The sequence below is a fragment of the Struthio camelus genome, chromosome 2, assembly GCF_040807025.1.
Source record: "Struthio camelus isolate bStrCam1 chromosome 2, bStrCam1.hap1, whole genome shotgun sequence".
Classification (NCBI taxonomy): domain Eukaryota; kingdom Metazoa; phylum Chordata; class Aves; order Struthioniformes; family Struthionidae; genus Struthio; species Struthio camelus.
In genome coordinates, this window is record NC_090943.1 from 124,579,393 (window position 1) to 124,597,108 (window position 17,716).

Sequence of the window (17,716 nt, forward strand, 5' to 3'; positions counted from 1 at the left end):
GAGCTTCTCTTGTCCTGTATCTGATAGAGCAATCAGCAATGTCATTTGTCTATGTGTCTGCCCACACAATTCCATGGGCAGTGATTTTCATCATTTTTCTTATTGCCGTTATTGATTATCTGCTGCTCTCATGTTATATTGTAACATGTCTTAGATCCTCCGAAAACAGCCTAAACAAATTGTTCAGAATGAGCCACAGGTAAACTGGTCACATGCCTGGATTATTGTTTTCCCAACTTTTTGATCTACCAGAAAAAGAACTTAGAAAGCAAAATTCACCCTACAAATGACCTGCACATAAATGGAGAAGTATCCAAATCTCAAAGGTCCCTCATCCTTGAAATCCTCACGATAAATTTTATACAGTTTTCTGTCAAAAACCATTTTGTGTTCCCAAGACATGACCTGAAACGCTTGCTCACTGAAGCCTGCTACCTTAAATAACAGTGCTCCATGAGTAGAATTGTAATGCAGCGTTACATACACTGATACAGTAATTGCAAGTAATACAATATGTCATCACAAATGCAGTATACCTCAGAATAGATACTTCAGCAATAAATTAATGATAAATATCACTGAGGGTTGTCCTGTGCAGAACTAAGGAAAGAACTGTCTGGATATACATTTTCTGGTATGTAATCCTCCTCTTTTGAGGAGAGTACTGATGGAGAACAGAATATAAAAGATAACTTGTTATGTCTGTTTAAAACAAAACAAAAAATTCCCAAATTCATCACTTCAGGCACTGATTTGTATGTTTTCTGTTCACTGATGTGTGCAAAAATTGCATAAATCAGAATTTTGACTGGCTAGAAATATGAGTCATGGGCATAGCTCCATCTCTGATAAGAAGATCATAACTTTTGCATTTTGATTTACTGTTTTTAGTAGCACTGTTATTGTAGACAAAATTGTCAAAACACATAAGCTTGATCTAAAGGTATTATGAGGAAAAAAAAAATAATAGACAGGCTTGTATGCCTGAAAGCTTTCATATTTTTATCAGTTCTACTTGTCAATCTAAAAAGATACTACCTCTTTCTCCTAATGTTAAGTTCCGTATTTGCGTTTATGAATTAAAATTTATCTTTTGCAAATACTTTCTGAATGTTGTATTTGCTAAAAGTTTATTTTTCGATAATTCTTTCCAGTTTAACATAATACAGAGAAAGGAAATGATATTAAAAAGAGAGATGAAATTAAGAAAATATACTTAAAATTTCAAGAATATTTTGCAAATAAATGTTTATGGTCTTCCCCAACTGATCAAAGATAGTGAACATTACTTAACCTATACAGGAGTGAATCAAAAATCAAATATCAAATATCTTTCTAGAAAACTGAACTAAATTCTGTGCTGGTTTATGTCGGCGCGACCTCATTTACTTGAGAGATATTTCACCTGTTTTTCACTTATAGAAAATGTGATCTAGGAATTTTCAGCATGAAAACAGATATCTATTGCATGGTGTGCTCCTGTTCTCTATTAATGATTTCAACAGCAAAAACTAGCATGACCTCTAAAAACATTTACCTATGGAGGAAAGCTAAAGCAAAGCAAAGTGTCCAGTTGCTTCTGGCAAACAATCATCCATTTGGTGGAAGTGGCTGGAGCATAAGCTGATGGCTAGATCGGTTTTTCTGATAGTAGTATCCAGTTACCATCCTTTCAAGATTGACATATTCCCTTCCCCTCACAGAACTAGTATATGTTTTCTTGGAGTTTGGCGTTTAGGTTGAGTCAGAAGCGTAGGTATCCCACCCAGAATTTCCCCATCAAAAGACTCATAGATTTACTGTTAGTATAACCACTTAAATTAACAAACCTTCTTTAAATCCCTACTCCATGCTATGGATTAGACATTAAACCCAAAATTCCAAAGAATAGGTTAGTTTTCTAGAAGCATTATCTTTTCTTTAAATTGAATCCTTAGGAAGTTCAGCCAAAATCACTTGGAAATTTGGACACCTAACCCCTGATAAAATAATAATTAATAATAATAATAACAATAATCCCATAATTTTGGCATCACAGAGAGAGACATGAAAATAAATAGTCCCTAAAAATCCTGGCCAAGCTACATGGGGGAGCCTTCTTCAAAACCGAAACGATGGTGCAGCACATCTCCTTTCGTTAATTTCCTGAGTCATTCCCAGGTAAATCGCTTTCAATGATTATTAAAAGTTTCAATGCCTCTTTCAATTTGCAGTCCTATCACGTTGTGTGTCTTCTGTTCCTCCACTGTGTTACACTAAAGACTAGTAAACAAATTATGTTCCTGAGCTTTTGGCTGATGCTGATAGTACGTAATACTGCAGCAAAAGCAATACTGGCAACAGCAATATGGACGACCATCTTTTTTTTCCCCTTTCAATAACATGATAAATGTTACTGAAACTCATCACAGGGTACACACCAGTTATAGATTGTGCTTAAGATTCCAGTTAGGATAGACACTGAAGGTACTCTTTTAACAGCTGGTATCAGCAAAGTTAACCCAGTGATGAGTCTGATTCTTATTTTCCACAACATTAATTTTCTCTAGTTGTGGAGACAAATTTCTAATTATCCAAAGCACAAAGCAAAGGAAGAATATATTTTTTTCATATACACATAGCTGTACATCACAGATATATTCATATACAGTAATATGCCACAGAATGGCCATGCATAGCTTCCTCTCCATTACCTTTGACTGCTAAACATATATATCCAGGTTTGTATCAGAAAGTTTTAAATGCAACCAAGAGAGATATTTTTGTTTGGTTAACTGGATTTTTATGGGACGGACGGTATGGGACTGAATTTTCTATGTTAAAACACTTAATGCGATAATTGTGAACTAATTTGTTCACAAAAATGTTCACAAAAGCCATCTTTCTTTGAAAGGTTAACCAAATAATCACTATAGCAACCCCAAAATATGTATCAATCTTTTGTGTCTCATGAGCTAATAACCTCACCACCCAAAAATCAATAACTACTTATTTCCTGTAGCACTCTGTAATTTTTCTAAGCAGTTTCTCAGAGGGTTTTCCTACCAGTTCTCCAGAACTGGTCATTACAAGGGCATGGATCACCAGAACAGCTCTGTAAGTGTAGTGAGCAGGGACCTTTACTTTCTCTCTCTCGTCTCTGTGGCCAAAACATTTCACTAATGGAAAGGCTCAGAGTTACAGTGCTAGATTTTCAAGTTGTGCCAGTTTTACTTGGCATACAATTTCTTTCCTGTATCTTAAATTGTATCCTTGACTATTTGTAACCTGTGAAGACTGGCACCTGCTGGTGAAACAGGCATCTTTTCTAATAGTTTAGAGGGTTCAACTGGCCGTAACTTTACCACACATTATCCTTCCCCTTGTGTAGGGACACTAACATTTAGATATGTTTTTTTCTGGTCTGAGTCAGTGACTTTGCTGATATCTTACTAAGCGTTTACTTCAGTGAGGATAAAAGCCAGAAGTTATGCAGAAAAGAAACAAGGTTACTGTCTCAAAGTAAAGAATTTATGAGAAAAACACATACTTTTCAGTAGTTTTCTTTAGAGCTGTTCTGTAGGACTCAGAAGCAAAGAGATAGGATTTCATTACCTGTAAGCTCCCCCCACTGCTGCAATAATTTTGCATTACTTTTGTTGTGGTTTTCCCAACAGTTTCAAAACTCACGAGTATTTTTCCTTTGTCCCTAAAGACAACGAATGAGGATCAGAATGGATCTTGATATGTGCAAATCAGAAATACTGTAATGTAATCCTGACTGCAATTTAATTATGTAAATTATATTTTCTATACATTGTTATTAATCATGTACAAAGTTTAAGTACTTCACTATTCCAAGATATTTATAATCTATCCTTCCTTTGCCAACAAAGTGGTAAATTATTTGACTTATTATCCTGCTAACATTGCAGGGTGCTCTCCCTGGTTATTCTTGGCTGACTGATGCCTCAATTTCAGTAAGAGTAGCCCTCATGTCCAGCATCGCCTAATAGACAATCCAGTTGACTTTCTTGATGAAGCTTATTACAAGATCTTGACAGACAAGTCAAGACTTTATACATATATAGACAGACAAGTTTATATATACATATACATATACATATATACATATATATATATGCCTAACTTTTGTATCCTTTATCCTCTCAAGTCTAACATATTCTTTACTGAAATTTACTAGACCACTATACGTAATTTGGAACATGGAAACCGGAAACTTTTGTGAGCTTAAGTTCTCGGATTTCCTTCTCCATTAAAAGTGATTTGAAATAATTTTAATGGACTCCTATTTAATCTTTAGGAGTGTTCTTTCTGCATTAGAAAATGAGCAGGTATCCAACATAATATGAATAAGATGTTTAAAAATTTAATGAAATTACTGGGAAATATGGCATAGCTGTAACAATATGGAAAACACACTAAAATGTAGAGAATTAGATACAATATATAAACCACATGTATTTCATGATCTAGCCTTCCAACAATTCCATTATAATAGTACATGCTGTTTTAATAATATCATATAAAACTTAGAAACTTCCAAGGTGTGTAAAAATACACAGAGAGCTTAGTATTTCCCGTTAAAGCAAGTAGGTTTCTGAATAAACTGAATAATTATTTTTCTTGAGGAACACATCTTCTCAGTTTTTAACACAGGGCTGATATTTATTTTCTCAAGCTGTTAAAATGACTTAGCAGTATTTACAATGTTTTTCTCCTCCTTATTCACTTAGGAATAATCTTGATACTATGGATATCTGTTTCTGCTTGTTCTATTTGGAATGTCTGTGAAGGACAGCAATATTTCAGAACTTTAAACTGTATTTTCCCATGAAAGAAAACAATTTTCCTTGAAAGTTTCTTAGAGTCACATTTTAGCAGAAGAAATTACAAAACTGAATTAGTGCATAAATCAGAGAAAATATTTATTTACAGACATGTAAAAATTATGTTACAATATTTTAAAGAAAATTGTCATGAACCATAAATCTGGTCTATATGGGCAAACCTTACACGTTTAATTCTAACTTTCAGTACTACCTATTAAAAAGATGACTGCTTACAAGATTGTAACTATCTACATAGTTTAAGTACAGTGGTTTTTCAGAACTAAAAATGGATCTACACAGAAAACTAACCAAACCAGCAGTAATATGCAATACAAGAGTTTACAAAAGTAAAAATATTTTTTCCTGATTCAAACTGTAAAGCTTTTTTAGCATAAGTTTTCCATTCATGCAGCTGCACAGGCTTAAAATAAATATCTGTAGTACATAGAGCAGGTAGGTCTGTGTAGAAAATGAATTGGTTTAACCAGGACTGTATATAAAGGATTTTATAGAACTGTTGACAAGCCAAATTGATTCACAAGATCCTTTATGCTTCCTGTTCTTCAAAACTGCAAAGTATGAGCAATATTAAAATAACCTAAGAAAACCCACGTAAAACAAGTAAGTATATGTGGTGACGACAAACAACACTGAGCATACCGCATACGTGAAAAGCAGAGAAATATTGAGCTCTGCTGAAGCTACCAGCATTCTCTTTAGTTATTTGAGTCAAGCATGCCATTAAGAAACCTTGCTAGTAGTAGACCTGAGGGCACAAGTTTGTGGCTTGCAAATGAAACAGTACCTAATGATCTCATCTCAGATGTCTTTTTGCATTCAAAACGTTTTCAGGACTTAAACGGTGATGTGAAACAGCCTTAACATTCAGACTGTGAAATCATTTCTGTAAACATATAATGTAAGGGTAAAGACGGGAAAGAATTTGTAAAAGTATAATACAGTGCATTTCTGTGATTAATAGCTCATTTGGAACAGAGGTGGTAAAGAGGCAATACAGTTAGCTACTTCTTATTTGTAGTTTATTAACATGAATATCAGAATTGAGCTGTTAGATAAAAATCTGCACCTTTTAAGACGTCCAACGGTTACATGAGATAAATATTTACTAAGGCAAAATGCCCACGGAGTTACTAAGATTTGGACTTCCTTTTTTAACTATTAGCTAAAGATGGGAGATCCCAAAATGGCAATTCTTTTTGCATTTTGCAGGTAAAAATGATAATAACCTATACTTATGGATAGAAAGTGGAGACATATTTCACCACAACCATTATAAGCCTCAATATTACCAGGAAAAAAAGGGAAAATTAAATTTTTAAAATAGCCAGGGTATTAGTCAGAGGCAAGCTAACACTTTAATTTGACTTAATATTTCACATACACGGTAATATTTTTTCTTGCACTTTTCTGGGACTGTCACCCTAGGTAGATTCTGAAGCTACAATTGTTTATGTTCAGGCATAACTACTTATAACGAACTTCTTTCCTTAATTAAATAGCTAGGTAATACTCAGTTCTCGGGTAAACTCATCTAGCTCCACAGACTATATAGATAAGCTAAGTTTAAGATGCACAAACATAACTGAGGATGCTATGTTACATAATCTTTTAATGAAGTAAATTGCCGTGCATTAATACATAATTAAATTCAAATGCACATTTTTCTTCCCAGATATTCAAAGAGTATCAGTCCTTTTGGATGATGGTCCCCATGATGGAAACCTGCCTGGAGTTCTTGACCTCCCACCTCCTCATAGCCTGTTATTTTGAGGTGAACTCAACATCTCACAAAGATACGTTTTTTTATAGAAATTAAAAGTTTGTTCTATTGAAGAGACTCACTAGTGCCTTTAATTTTATTTTTCTTTCAGCCCACAGAGAATAATTAAAAGGGCAAAACAAAGGTTCATTTTTGTTGAGTTGAAATACCGGATACCACGGGACATGGGTATCAGGGAAAGTCACAGCTCTCTCTTCCAAATTGACACACAACTGTATCTAAGCTCCATTTGACTGTGTATGCTACTACCCAAATTAATGTCTCTATCTCTTGGAAAGCTATTGCTTTCAGGTCATTCTTCTTCTCTGCAATCACTTTAGAGATATCTCTCTCTGTAGGAGTACATGTCTCATAAGGACGTAAATATCTCTTCCTTGTTTCACATCACCTGTAAAACTATGTAGGCCTATCTTCAGAATGGTAAACGAGTTCATACTTTCATTAGAGAAGAAAACCTTGTAACCGTGTTGTATATGCTCTGATACACTTCGTATTTGAGTAAAACAAGAGAAATAATGCATTCATTCAATTTGAAAGGAAAAATGATTTATTAAGAAATTCTATACTCAAATTCCCCCTACAACATCTGCAATAATTAATTATTCCACCTTCAAGCTTTTTTAGGAGTTCAGTAGAGTGGAAAGACTCTACTCTCGGAAAATAAAACCAAAAGCTATCAGTAAGCTAACTCAAACTCTCAGGTATTGCCAGTTTGTAAGTCATTTACCTAGCTGGATGGGAGACTAACTGTTCTGTAAGCTCTCTGTATAGTAACAACAAACTACCCTGAGAGACTAGCAGGTACAGCTATAAGAACTGTGCTAGTGGATGGCATCACATAGAGCATTTTTCTGAAAAAAATGGATTTGCAAGGGCATCCAACTTACAGTTTACCAGGAATTGCTCTTATATTTTCATAATTTTACTTTTTAGCAGCGATCCCTATTAGTAAACATAATTATTTCAATTGAGGAATCAAATAAATAAAATAATGGTAAATACCATACAATGTATTTAGTTGTGGCACTGATCATAACAATGATCTTGTTTGAATTAAGCTATAAACAAAGAAGTGCAATATCACCTGACTTTAAATATGATAGAACAGTAAAACATGCTAATCATAAAAATAGCTTTTACAAATATACATTTGTATACAGTGTTTCACCCACTTTTGTTAAATATGTCCTTCATATTATTATGATACATACATTGGCCTTTAAGACATCAAAATTAAAAAAAAATACCAATAATTAGCCAGAGAAAAACACATTTACAATCTAAACCATAAAAATCTGACAATTGTACAGCTTAGAACATATAAGAAATGGAAATTCTAATATTTGAACGATAACGTCCATTTTAATAAGTAAATTGAGTTTTCATACAAATTGAATCAAAGGTGTTGCGAGCCATAAGAAACCGCAGTTCACAATTTTGTGTGGGGAAGTTCTCTTCTCAGCCTCCAGGGGGTTCACATAGGACTTCTCATCACTTGATCTGTAGAAACTGAGAAATACAATGCTCGCTTTAGTATGAAGGCACAGAATTTCTTCTAGCAGAACCTCAAAAGAAAGTCAAGATAACAGGGGAAAAGAGGAAGGAGACAATGACTTGACTTTTTCACTGTTCAATCAAATTTCAATACCTAACTTTGACACCTAAATATGTGAGAGCTAAAAGGAAAGTCAAATACCTGCAGCAGTGGATAACCAGGACTATACAGCAGTCCTAAGTTAAACTGCATTGCCCTAAATTAACCACACTGAATCAAGCGAGGAGAGCTGTTGCGGCTGAGGTATACTTCCCCTCAATAATGCTGAGCTAACGACTGCTGAATACTTCATATTTTAACAGTAGAAATAGAAGAATGCATCTTAGTTGCTTTGCAATTAAATGTTTTATTTGCATAATATCATTCAACCTAAATAAACTGTGTGGAATTCCTTACTTTGGTTCCATCACACTATATACCTTATTCCACACAATTTACATTGACTGTATGCTCTGCTTATTGCTGATAGATCTTTCCTCAGTGGCTCTCCTTTTATGTTGTCTATTTTATTATTGTTGTTGTTTACATGCTCTAGACTTTAATTGCCACATTCTTTGATTTCTTTTGCTGTTTTTCCACCCAAATTCTGAAACAGTAAAAATTCAGTGTCAGCAACACTTTTGAGGGTCATTCTTCCAGCAGAGGCCTGAGGCAGATTGCTTCTAAAAATCTCAATGTCCTAGTATGAGACCCATTAACACTACTAGCCTCAACTAGTCATTCAGTGATGCCTTAGGGGAGCACAAAACATGTCAGCTTCACCTACCAACAGAAAAACTGACAACATTTTCCTGATCTCATCTATGTGGGAAATTAACCGTAGAAATGTTAACATAAATAGACAGTTTCTCTTCTTAACTGAAATTTTCAACCTAAGATGCTTTCGATAGGAAAAAATAAATCTTTCAACCAATGTCTTCTTCACTTTTTTTTTTTTTATATATTATACTATTTCCTATAGCTGAAACAGAAAACAGCTGACAAAACATTGTACACTTTTGAAAAATTTCCAGATGTTCTTTTCAGTCAATTTTCCCCCTTCCATCAGTCAGTTTTAAGTCTGCTTTTTTTCCTCCCTGGAAAAAAGGGGATGCTTTCTGATTTGTGCTCTTGTGGCCAGGAAGGCCAAAGGTATCCAGGGATGCATTAGGAAGAGCATTGCTAGCAGATAGAGGGAGGTGATCCTCCCCCTCTACTCAGCCCTGGGGAAGCCACATCTGGAGTACTGCGTCCAGTGCTGGGCTCCCCAGTACGAGAGACATGGAGTCACTAGAGTGAGTCTAGTGAAGGTCTACTAAGGTGACGAAGGGACTGGAGCACCTTTCATAGGAGGAAAGGCTGAGGGAGCTGGGACAGTTTAACCTGCAGAAGAGAAAACTGAGACGGGATTTGATCAATGCGTATAACTATCTGAAGAAAGTGTCAAGAGGATGGGGCCAGACTCTTCTCAGAAGTGCCTAGCAATAGGACAAGAGGCAATGAGAACCAACTGCAACACAAGAAGTGCTGTCTCAGTCTAAGGAAAAATTTATTTACTGTGAAGATGACTAAGCACTGGAATAGGTTGCCCAGGGAGGTTGTGGAGTCTCCTTCCCTGGAGATATTCAAAACCCATCCGCACACAATTTTCTTCTTTCAGTTAAAATGTATTAAAATTATTATTCTCTACTTGTATGGAGAAAAAAGTCTTTATGTCTCTCACTTTTTAGCTCCTTTCCCTGGATAAACTTTACATGAAAAAGATTTTAAATCCTCCCCTTAAGTCTGAGAGACACCTAATGGTTGTTAAGTAGCTATTAATTTTATAAGGACAAAAAGAAAAGGCCATGGTTCCACTATACATCCTATTAACTCTAGAGAGAGTTCTTCTTTTCTAGCCTTTTCTTCACCTTTACTTTGCTGTTCCATTATGTTATTATAAAAGCAATAATTATCCAGGGAAGAAGAGAAACTGATTTCAAGTTATTTATTGAAGCTTTTTCCCTGCCATAAACCTTTCAGGCATTCACCTGTCACCTACACTAAAAAGCTTCATTATGTTACTATTATGAAGTGTTATTGCTAACCATCTGGATCCAAATCATGAATGTTGTTTTGCTTTCATTTAGAAACAATGATAAAAATTTATTGATCACATCAGCCAAAAATTTTGTGTTCTTCCTTCTAATACATAGGCTTATTATTTGCCTCTTAAGGCAAATAATCTTAAAGGCTGAGAAGAAAGTTTAAAACCTAAAATAGTCAAGCTTCTGTTTTAGATAGAATGACAGTAACCCAGGGCTATGATTAATCTAGGGTAGTATAATACTAATTTTATTCTATTTCCTTCTTCTGAATAGCATGCAATTTATCAGATGGCTTTGTGGTAGCGCTGATGATATCAAAAAATTTCACGATGACTAATGTTTTTTTTTAATCTTTTCATTTCCTTCCAGTTATATACATAAAATACATCCTGACACAACAAGGATGAACTGAATTACATTTAAGCCAGCAATTTGGCTTTCATTTGATGTAGTTCTAACAGAAAACCACTTTAAAAAGCATGATTTGAACATAATGCATTGTAAGAACTGAATAACCCAACTGAATATATAGCCTTGGCAGCTGCAGACAGTATCAAAGAAACAGTATATACTGTCCTAATTGCCATCATAATCTCTGAAAAAAGCTGGAGATAGGTTACGGAATATTTATCGGTTCATTTTCCACCCGAAATTATTTCTGCTTTTTCCCCCCATACAACTGGATTTTTGAGCGTGAGATATTGGAAGCACTCTTCTTAGGCATAACGCTGTGTTTCAGTTTTCCAGAAATGCTATTGCTACCATAATTATAGTTCCAGTATGATCCTTCTAGCATTTTTACCAGACTCAAACTATACTAGATTCAATTAATTTTAATTTTACACTGTTACAATGAATATAATTTTGGAAAGCCAATATTAAATATTAAACACTGGCCTAAGTGAAAGTGCTTTTCTATTTAATTTGTCTCCCAAATATAATTGCTAAATATGATGGAGTAAATCAAATAAATTCAGTAAAAATCTGAGTTTTCCCTCTTGTCTTTTAGAAGTTTAGTGCTTTTACCACTTACCTTTCCTCAAAACCTATATAATTCCAGCCTCTACAGCTGTAGATCTTAAAGAATTCCCTACAGGATGGGGACATTTCTGTGGGAAAGCTTCACCATTAGATCATCTACCAGGCGACCATTCTGTCTAATCTCTTTGCTTCATAGTCATCTAGTGCAATATAAATAGTTTACACTGCTGTATTTCCTCTAAAAGTCTTATGAGAAGGCAAGTTTGCTATATGGTAAAGATTCTAAGGCATCATTTTTAAGACTAGATTGACCACCGCAACCTCACAAAACGTATCTGGAAGGTGTAACGTTGACCAGTGTTTCTGTGGTAGAGCATCTCTATGTGTATTCAGGTTACCCTCCTATTACCTGTGGGAGGATTGAGCTCTGTTCTCTGCTAGCTGCACCCAGACAGAACTCAGCCTTTTTCCTGATCTAACTTATTTATTGATCCTTATAATTTTAAGAAAGGGTAAACAACAGGGATATGTTCCTTCCTTCCTATACACCCCTGTAGTTTCCTTCTGACAGGGTTTATGGGAAAAGTGTTTTGCACTTTTTTTTTCCATGCTTGTCTTCCAGACCTAGATGTATATGGTCTGGATAGGGAGTATTCAGACTGCACCACGACTAAATGATACAAAAGATGCATGCAATTAACAATTCCCTTGTAGTTAAGAAATTATTATTAATATTGAGAAGACATTTAGAGAAATGTCCCACAGAATACAGATGCTACAGAATTTATTGAATTATTTACCCCATAACAACCCCCATGCAATAAGAGCACCCAATAAGTATATGCAAGATGTTAATGTAACAAAATCTATTTTTAAGCAACCAACAGCTTTCAACAGTTTTCATGAAATTCCTGGCTTTTGTAGCTAAAACAGTGGATGGACAGATGACTGTGTACATGAACCTGAAACCCAGAGCCTAAAATATCCATCATCTTGCTCTCCTGCCTTGTTTTCCTTGCCAGACAAATTCATTCTCAGGATCGGACTTTTGGGTTTAACAACTGTAAGGGAGGCACAATCAGCTAATTCTGACCATTGCTTGGTATCAGATCTTGCAAGGCAATCTTGCCTTTCTGCCTCTATTGTCTTCCTGTTGAGGGAACACACAATGCCCGACACCCTTCCAAGCTGTTGCTCGTGTCTGGCTAGGCTTTACCTGTGGTTCAAAGTTGTATAGTAATGCCAGGGCTTATCAGAGAGTCTTGAATTTGTATCAGCCATCAAATGGACTGTATAGCTGTGTTCATTAGAAATACATCTTGCACTTCATCCCTTGATTTAAAAAATGGAACCTTAGATTAAATAAAAGAGTTATATAGATGATTTAGTAGAATGCCTCTGGATGAGCTGTAAATGCTCAGTTCAGTAGAGGTTAGTGGAGGAACATGAATGCGAATTACAGGTTTGGTACTGTCATTCGTAACAGCATGTAAAACATAACAGACAAAATTATGGCACTAAAGCAAAACTTTTTAAAATGAACTAGTGATAAAATATAATGAATAGGAGGAAACATACAGTTTGATAAATATTAATAAAGAATAATAACAAAAACATGTGCATCTTCTTTAAAATTTACCTCAAATGATGAAACTTAATCATTATTTTTTTGTAGCCTGTCAATCTTACATTAATTACTGAAAACACTATAGAATCCTTTCTCTGCTCAGTGAATAGTTTAATTGCTTTGAAATGTTAGCACTCATGTGAGTATACGTGAGAATGGCTGGTTAACTCATCACTGAAAATAAACCCCTATCCCCTTTATTAAGATGATTTGTTTTAATTGCTTGTCCTGTAAAAGTCAACAGGAAAAATGAGATAGGACTATCATATACCCATTTTTTTCCCCTAGACCCACATATCTTTTCTTTTTCAGAGTCCTGAATAGGCAGCTTTGTGATGAACAATGTTAGGTGTGGCGGTGGAGACAGGACCTAATACTTTAAGAGTGCCAGTGAGGATATACCACCACTGAGATGATGGTTAGTGTAAGGCGGACTGATGGACTCTGGGATTTGAGCCACCGTGGTCATCTGGGGCCTCCACTGAAACACACTCTGATGGCAGCAAGGAGGAGGGGGAAAAGAAGTGAATTTGTCCTTTGCCCACCTCATCCTACTGTGTGGGTCTATATCTCACTTAACTGCTTTTTGCAGTAGTCTTTATCTAGTCACTTTTAGCTGTAGGAGAAGATACAGCAGTATAGTTTCTGGAACATTCAGGAAGACATGGGCTCTGGAAACTGAATTCACACCTCTTCTCTTTGAGCCTGCAGCTATGAAATCTTATGTGTGTAATCCAGCACTTAGCCTTTCAGCGACTCCTGGCCATTTCAGGCTGCTGCTCTGGAGCTGAGCCTCGCTGGCCCCTACCATCCTGTAGCCTCTGCGGACATTTATCTAAGCATTGTGTTCCTGTTGCTGCTGACCACCAGGCATTTTTGTCCTAGGCAGCAATAATGGCAGTAGTCAGGGGATATTAGGACAGCTAGTCTGGGAGCCCTAGATTGCCTGTGCTGCAGTGGAGAGGTCAATGGTGGGGATCTGCAGAAGGAAGTTTTGGACTTTCTACAGAACATGACTGGGAAGCCTGGGGTGGGCTGAGTGATCTTCGGGCAAGATTCATGGGAAGGTGGTACCTCTGTCATATTCCCATTCCATGTTCTTTCTTTGGTGGAATGATGTGAGAGTGGGCAAAGTATGTAACCATCTTGATTAGCTCATTTATTAGCGGGCTTCAGGAGATAGCTCCTTGCTCCACTTTCACATACAGATAGTTTACCTAAATAGCTCCAGTTAGTGACCATATAATAAAACTTTTGTGCAGAGCCTTTGACTTATGAGCTTCTTGATCCAGATGTCCACTTAGAAACACTGTAATCAGCCTCTCAAAAATAGATTCTACCTTTTTCCAGGGTCAGTTCAGTCCTTCGTTTTACCAATATGAACATCATGAAAGCCAAAGCAAATACAGTAAGGACTCACTCATGCCACGCACAGAGCACCCTCCACTCACTGCAGCGTGGCTTGAGAGCATCTTTTGGGGATCCAGTGCCAAATATAGTAAAGGGGAAAATGTCCCACATTCCTTTAACCTTGAATACGAGTGGATATTCCTAGCAAATTGCAGGAGGTATTGACCTCCTTCTCATTGAAGGCTGCTAAGCCTTTCTGCTTCTTGAGATTCAGCCTGTTCCATACAGTGCAAGATTAATTATATTCTAATGGGGTCTACTGTAAGGATGAGCCTTGATCACCCTGAATGCTACAAATGAAATGGTGTTAGGCTGCAGAGTTCTGTTAAAACGTTATTGAATTCCTACTGATTTAACCTCCGCTCCATGTGAGTAGGGATTCCCCAGTGTGAGGCTGTGATCCAATTAGCATTAATGCTGAAGACAACAGTTCCAGTCCTACTGATGCCCAGAGTGCAAGTTTGAATATGATTTAATGTATAAAAGAATTACTAAAACTTGTACCCTAAGGTCAGGTCTACATTTTCAAAATACTTTTTAAAAAGTAGCATTTTTTAAAATATATGACTATAGGAGCTTATAAAACTGAAAGACTAGGAGAACTACCTTAAACTAGTTGCACAGAAAGTATTTGCTAAACTTTTCCAGTACTGCCAAACTAGAGTTTAGGTAGGTATATAAGAATAAAATGCACCCTTGTAGGAATAAGAAACTGTACTTAATGATGACAATGCAATCAAGAAGGCCCTATCTAATCATCAGAAGAGTTTTCAGTTACTTGGAAGCAGAGTTTTATTCAACACAGAGACCAGGTGGAGAGAATTACAAAGCAAATTAAGAGAGAAAGAAGGGAGAGGAGAACTCACTAGAGGAAGTAGTTGGAAGCATTTAGCGTGAGACGACAGAGATACCAAGAAAGCTCAGAGAAGAAGGTAGGAAAGAGCAGAGGGATGAGACTAACAGTAATGCATAGCAAATGCTCACTTGGTCACAATAATGTAGTGAATTAAGACAATCAATTAAAACATAAAGGATAGAGAGTCATTGTGCATGGCTCATTAGACTTTCAAAGGGCTAGGTTTGGAAATGTGATCCAGGTGGCAAGGGAAGCAAGAGCACCACATATGGAAGTGAGAATAAAAGCTGGGCATATTTTAAATGTCTTTTCCTAGGTATTTTCCAGACTAATTTAAATGTACAGTATATAGTAATGCATATCATTTTTGTTTTACAAAGATTTCAAAAAGCTTTACAACTAAAAATTACAAAGCAAAATGGTAGACTTAGGGTTACATTATGGTATGCGTATTGTGCAGAGTCATCTAATAGTGGACAAAGGTTAAGAGTAGCAGTACAAGGCAAAACATCAGAATTTAGTTTTTTGATTCTCTGTTTATTGAGGTTGGAATAAAACTTACTTTTTTTGAAAGGCACTATAAAAATGCATTGTACTGTAGTGACAACAATTTCGAAACTTCAGATACACATATCGGCATAACAGGCTGCCTAAGATGGCATCTGATTAAAATCCAAATCTTCATTTTGGCACATTGAGCTTGTTTTATTCCTCATCGATTACTTTTTTTTGTTTAAATGGCAATTACAGTTCTATCATCTAAATAACCTCCCTTTTCTGAGGTTCATAAATGCCTATATGCTGACATATTCAATCTGCCTTTCATGTTTTGCTATTAATCATGCAGAAAATCTTCTTAGTAATACATTTATATTTTCTCAAAACACTAAGACCTTTTGGAATAATTGGGTCACTAGCTGCAGAGGCTCTGCAATTTGTATTAAAAAAACAAAAACAGATTTAAAATTATTGTCTTTTTTAATATGGAAAAATAATAGTCTTTTAGTTTTTCAGTATTTACCCCTGTTTACTTGCATGAGGACTCACTCTGGCTTGCAGGCAACAGAAAAATGTTTCCTCTGAGGGTTTTTCATTCAGCACTCTTGAGGCTCAAGCATACTGATAAAGCCTGTGAAATGAATGTTTTCTAGGGGAAGTAAAGCTATTTACTTTCAAAGACTGACACACCAGAAAAAATGTGTGATGCATGGCAATAGCTCAATTTCAGTTAAATCTAAGAATTTGAGGATTAAGCTTATATCAGAGAGAAATTCAGGTCATTTAGGCAAGTGTTTTGTTTACGTATCTGAGATAATTTTTATCTGGACCTGACAGCATTATTTGTCCTTGAATCAATTCACAATTTAGAAAAATAAATAAAAAAAGTGGAGGCACAATAGCTATTTTTGACCTTTTGAAAACGAGCTATTAAATTTAAATATTTTGATGTCTCCAAAATATTGAGCACCATGACTAGCTTATTCTTACCTAAAAGCTTACAATAAATATATAGTCCCATCAAAAAAAACGCTAATTCAAAGTGAAATTAGCACAAAAATGAATAATGAATATTAAATAATGATAAATCTACTGACAGTGGATTAATGAACAGGAGAAAAAAAAATCCCAAAATAGCGAAAACAAGCTACCCTTTCAAAGAAACAGTCCACAGGAAAACAGTGCATGAGCTTGGCACAAACCACTTCAGATAATTTTGAAAGAAAAAAACATTAAAACATGTTAAACAGTGCACAAGTAATCAGAAATTCTTTTACTAATCAAATATATTGCCAATATGTCACCCATACTTGTGTTTCCAAAAGGACATATAGACAAAATTCTGTCAGGCTATAAATCGCACACATTAGCAAGTGCTCTATATCGGCAGGACATTTGCTAATGAACAGTAGTGAAGAATAGCCTTACGTAGTGTTGAACTTTAGCCAGCCCTTACTTCACTCTGCCTCCTGTGGTCCAAATACCAGAATTTTGTGACCAGTTTTTACAGTGTTTCTCAGGCAATAAAATAATCAAGCAAGCAAACAAAAAATCTTTATACCCATTTATTCTCTCAGAAGTGATGCATCCCATTTAATCTGCAAAAATGAGTGGTTCTTCTGTGTTTGGTGGATCTAACAGGCTGCTGCTGCAGAAAAGGGCACACGACATTTCCTGCTCTTGTTGTATGTGCCTGGCCATTTCTCCAGAAGTGGCTGGGAGAATTTATTAACATTAGCCCTCTGGGCCTCAAAGGATCTGTCCAGAGTTAGCTTACCTAGAGATAGACCTCAAAAAGAGGTCTATATGCTAATAATTTATAGCAGAAAGTTTAGGTAGTTAAATAATGACTGAAAATTCAGATGGGATAAAACAGATGGGCAGGATGCAGTGAGAAAAGTAAAATTTCTCCTGTCCATTGATGGCTACGTTCAATGTTTCCTCAACAGGGAAAAGTAAAAGTTATAATTTTATGGACTGGAAAGCATATAATTTTTATGTTTTAACCATATCTTTGGGGAATACTCCTTTCCCATTGTTCAATTATGGTGCCAAAACCAGACACTGGTCTGATCTCAGGAGGAGGAGAT

The 17,716-nt window shown here is 35.8% G+C and overlaps 1 protein-coding gene across 10 annotated transcripts in view; it reads right to left on the reverse strand.

The window, feature by feature from the left end:
* Positions 1-4,353: 4,353 nt before the first annotated feature.
* The window catches only part of RALYL (RALY RNA binding protein like), a 387,555-nt gene continuing 374,192 nt past the window's right edge, over positions 4,354-17,716 (reverse strand). For all 10 annotated transcript variants that reach the window (XM_068933792.1, XM_068933791.1, XM_068933793.1 and 7 more), the window contains one exon: positions 4,354-8,142. In XM_068933792.1, the coding sequence (XP_068789893.1) occupies positions 8,125-8,142 (18 nt within the window). In that variant the 3' untranslated portion in view covers positions 4,354-8,124. The remainder of the gene's footprint in view (positions 8,143-17,716) is intronic.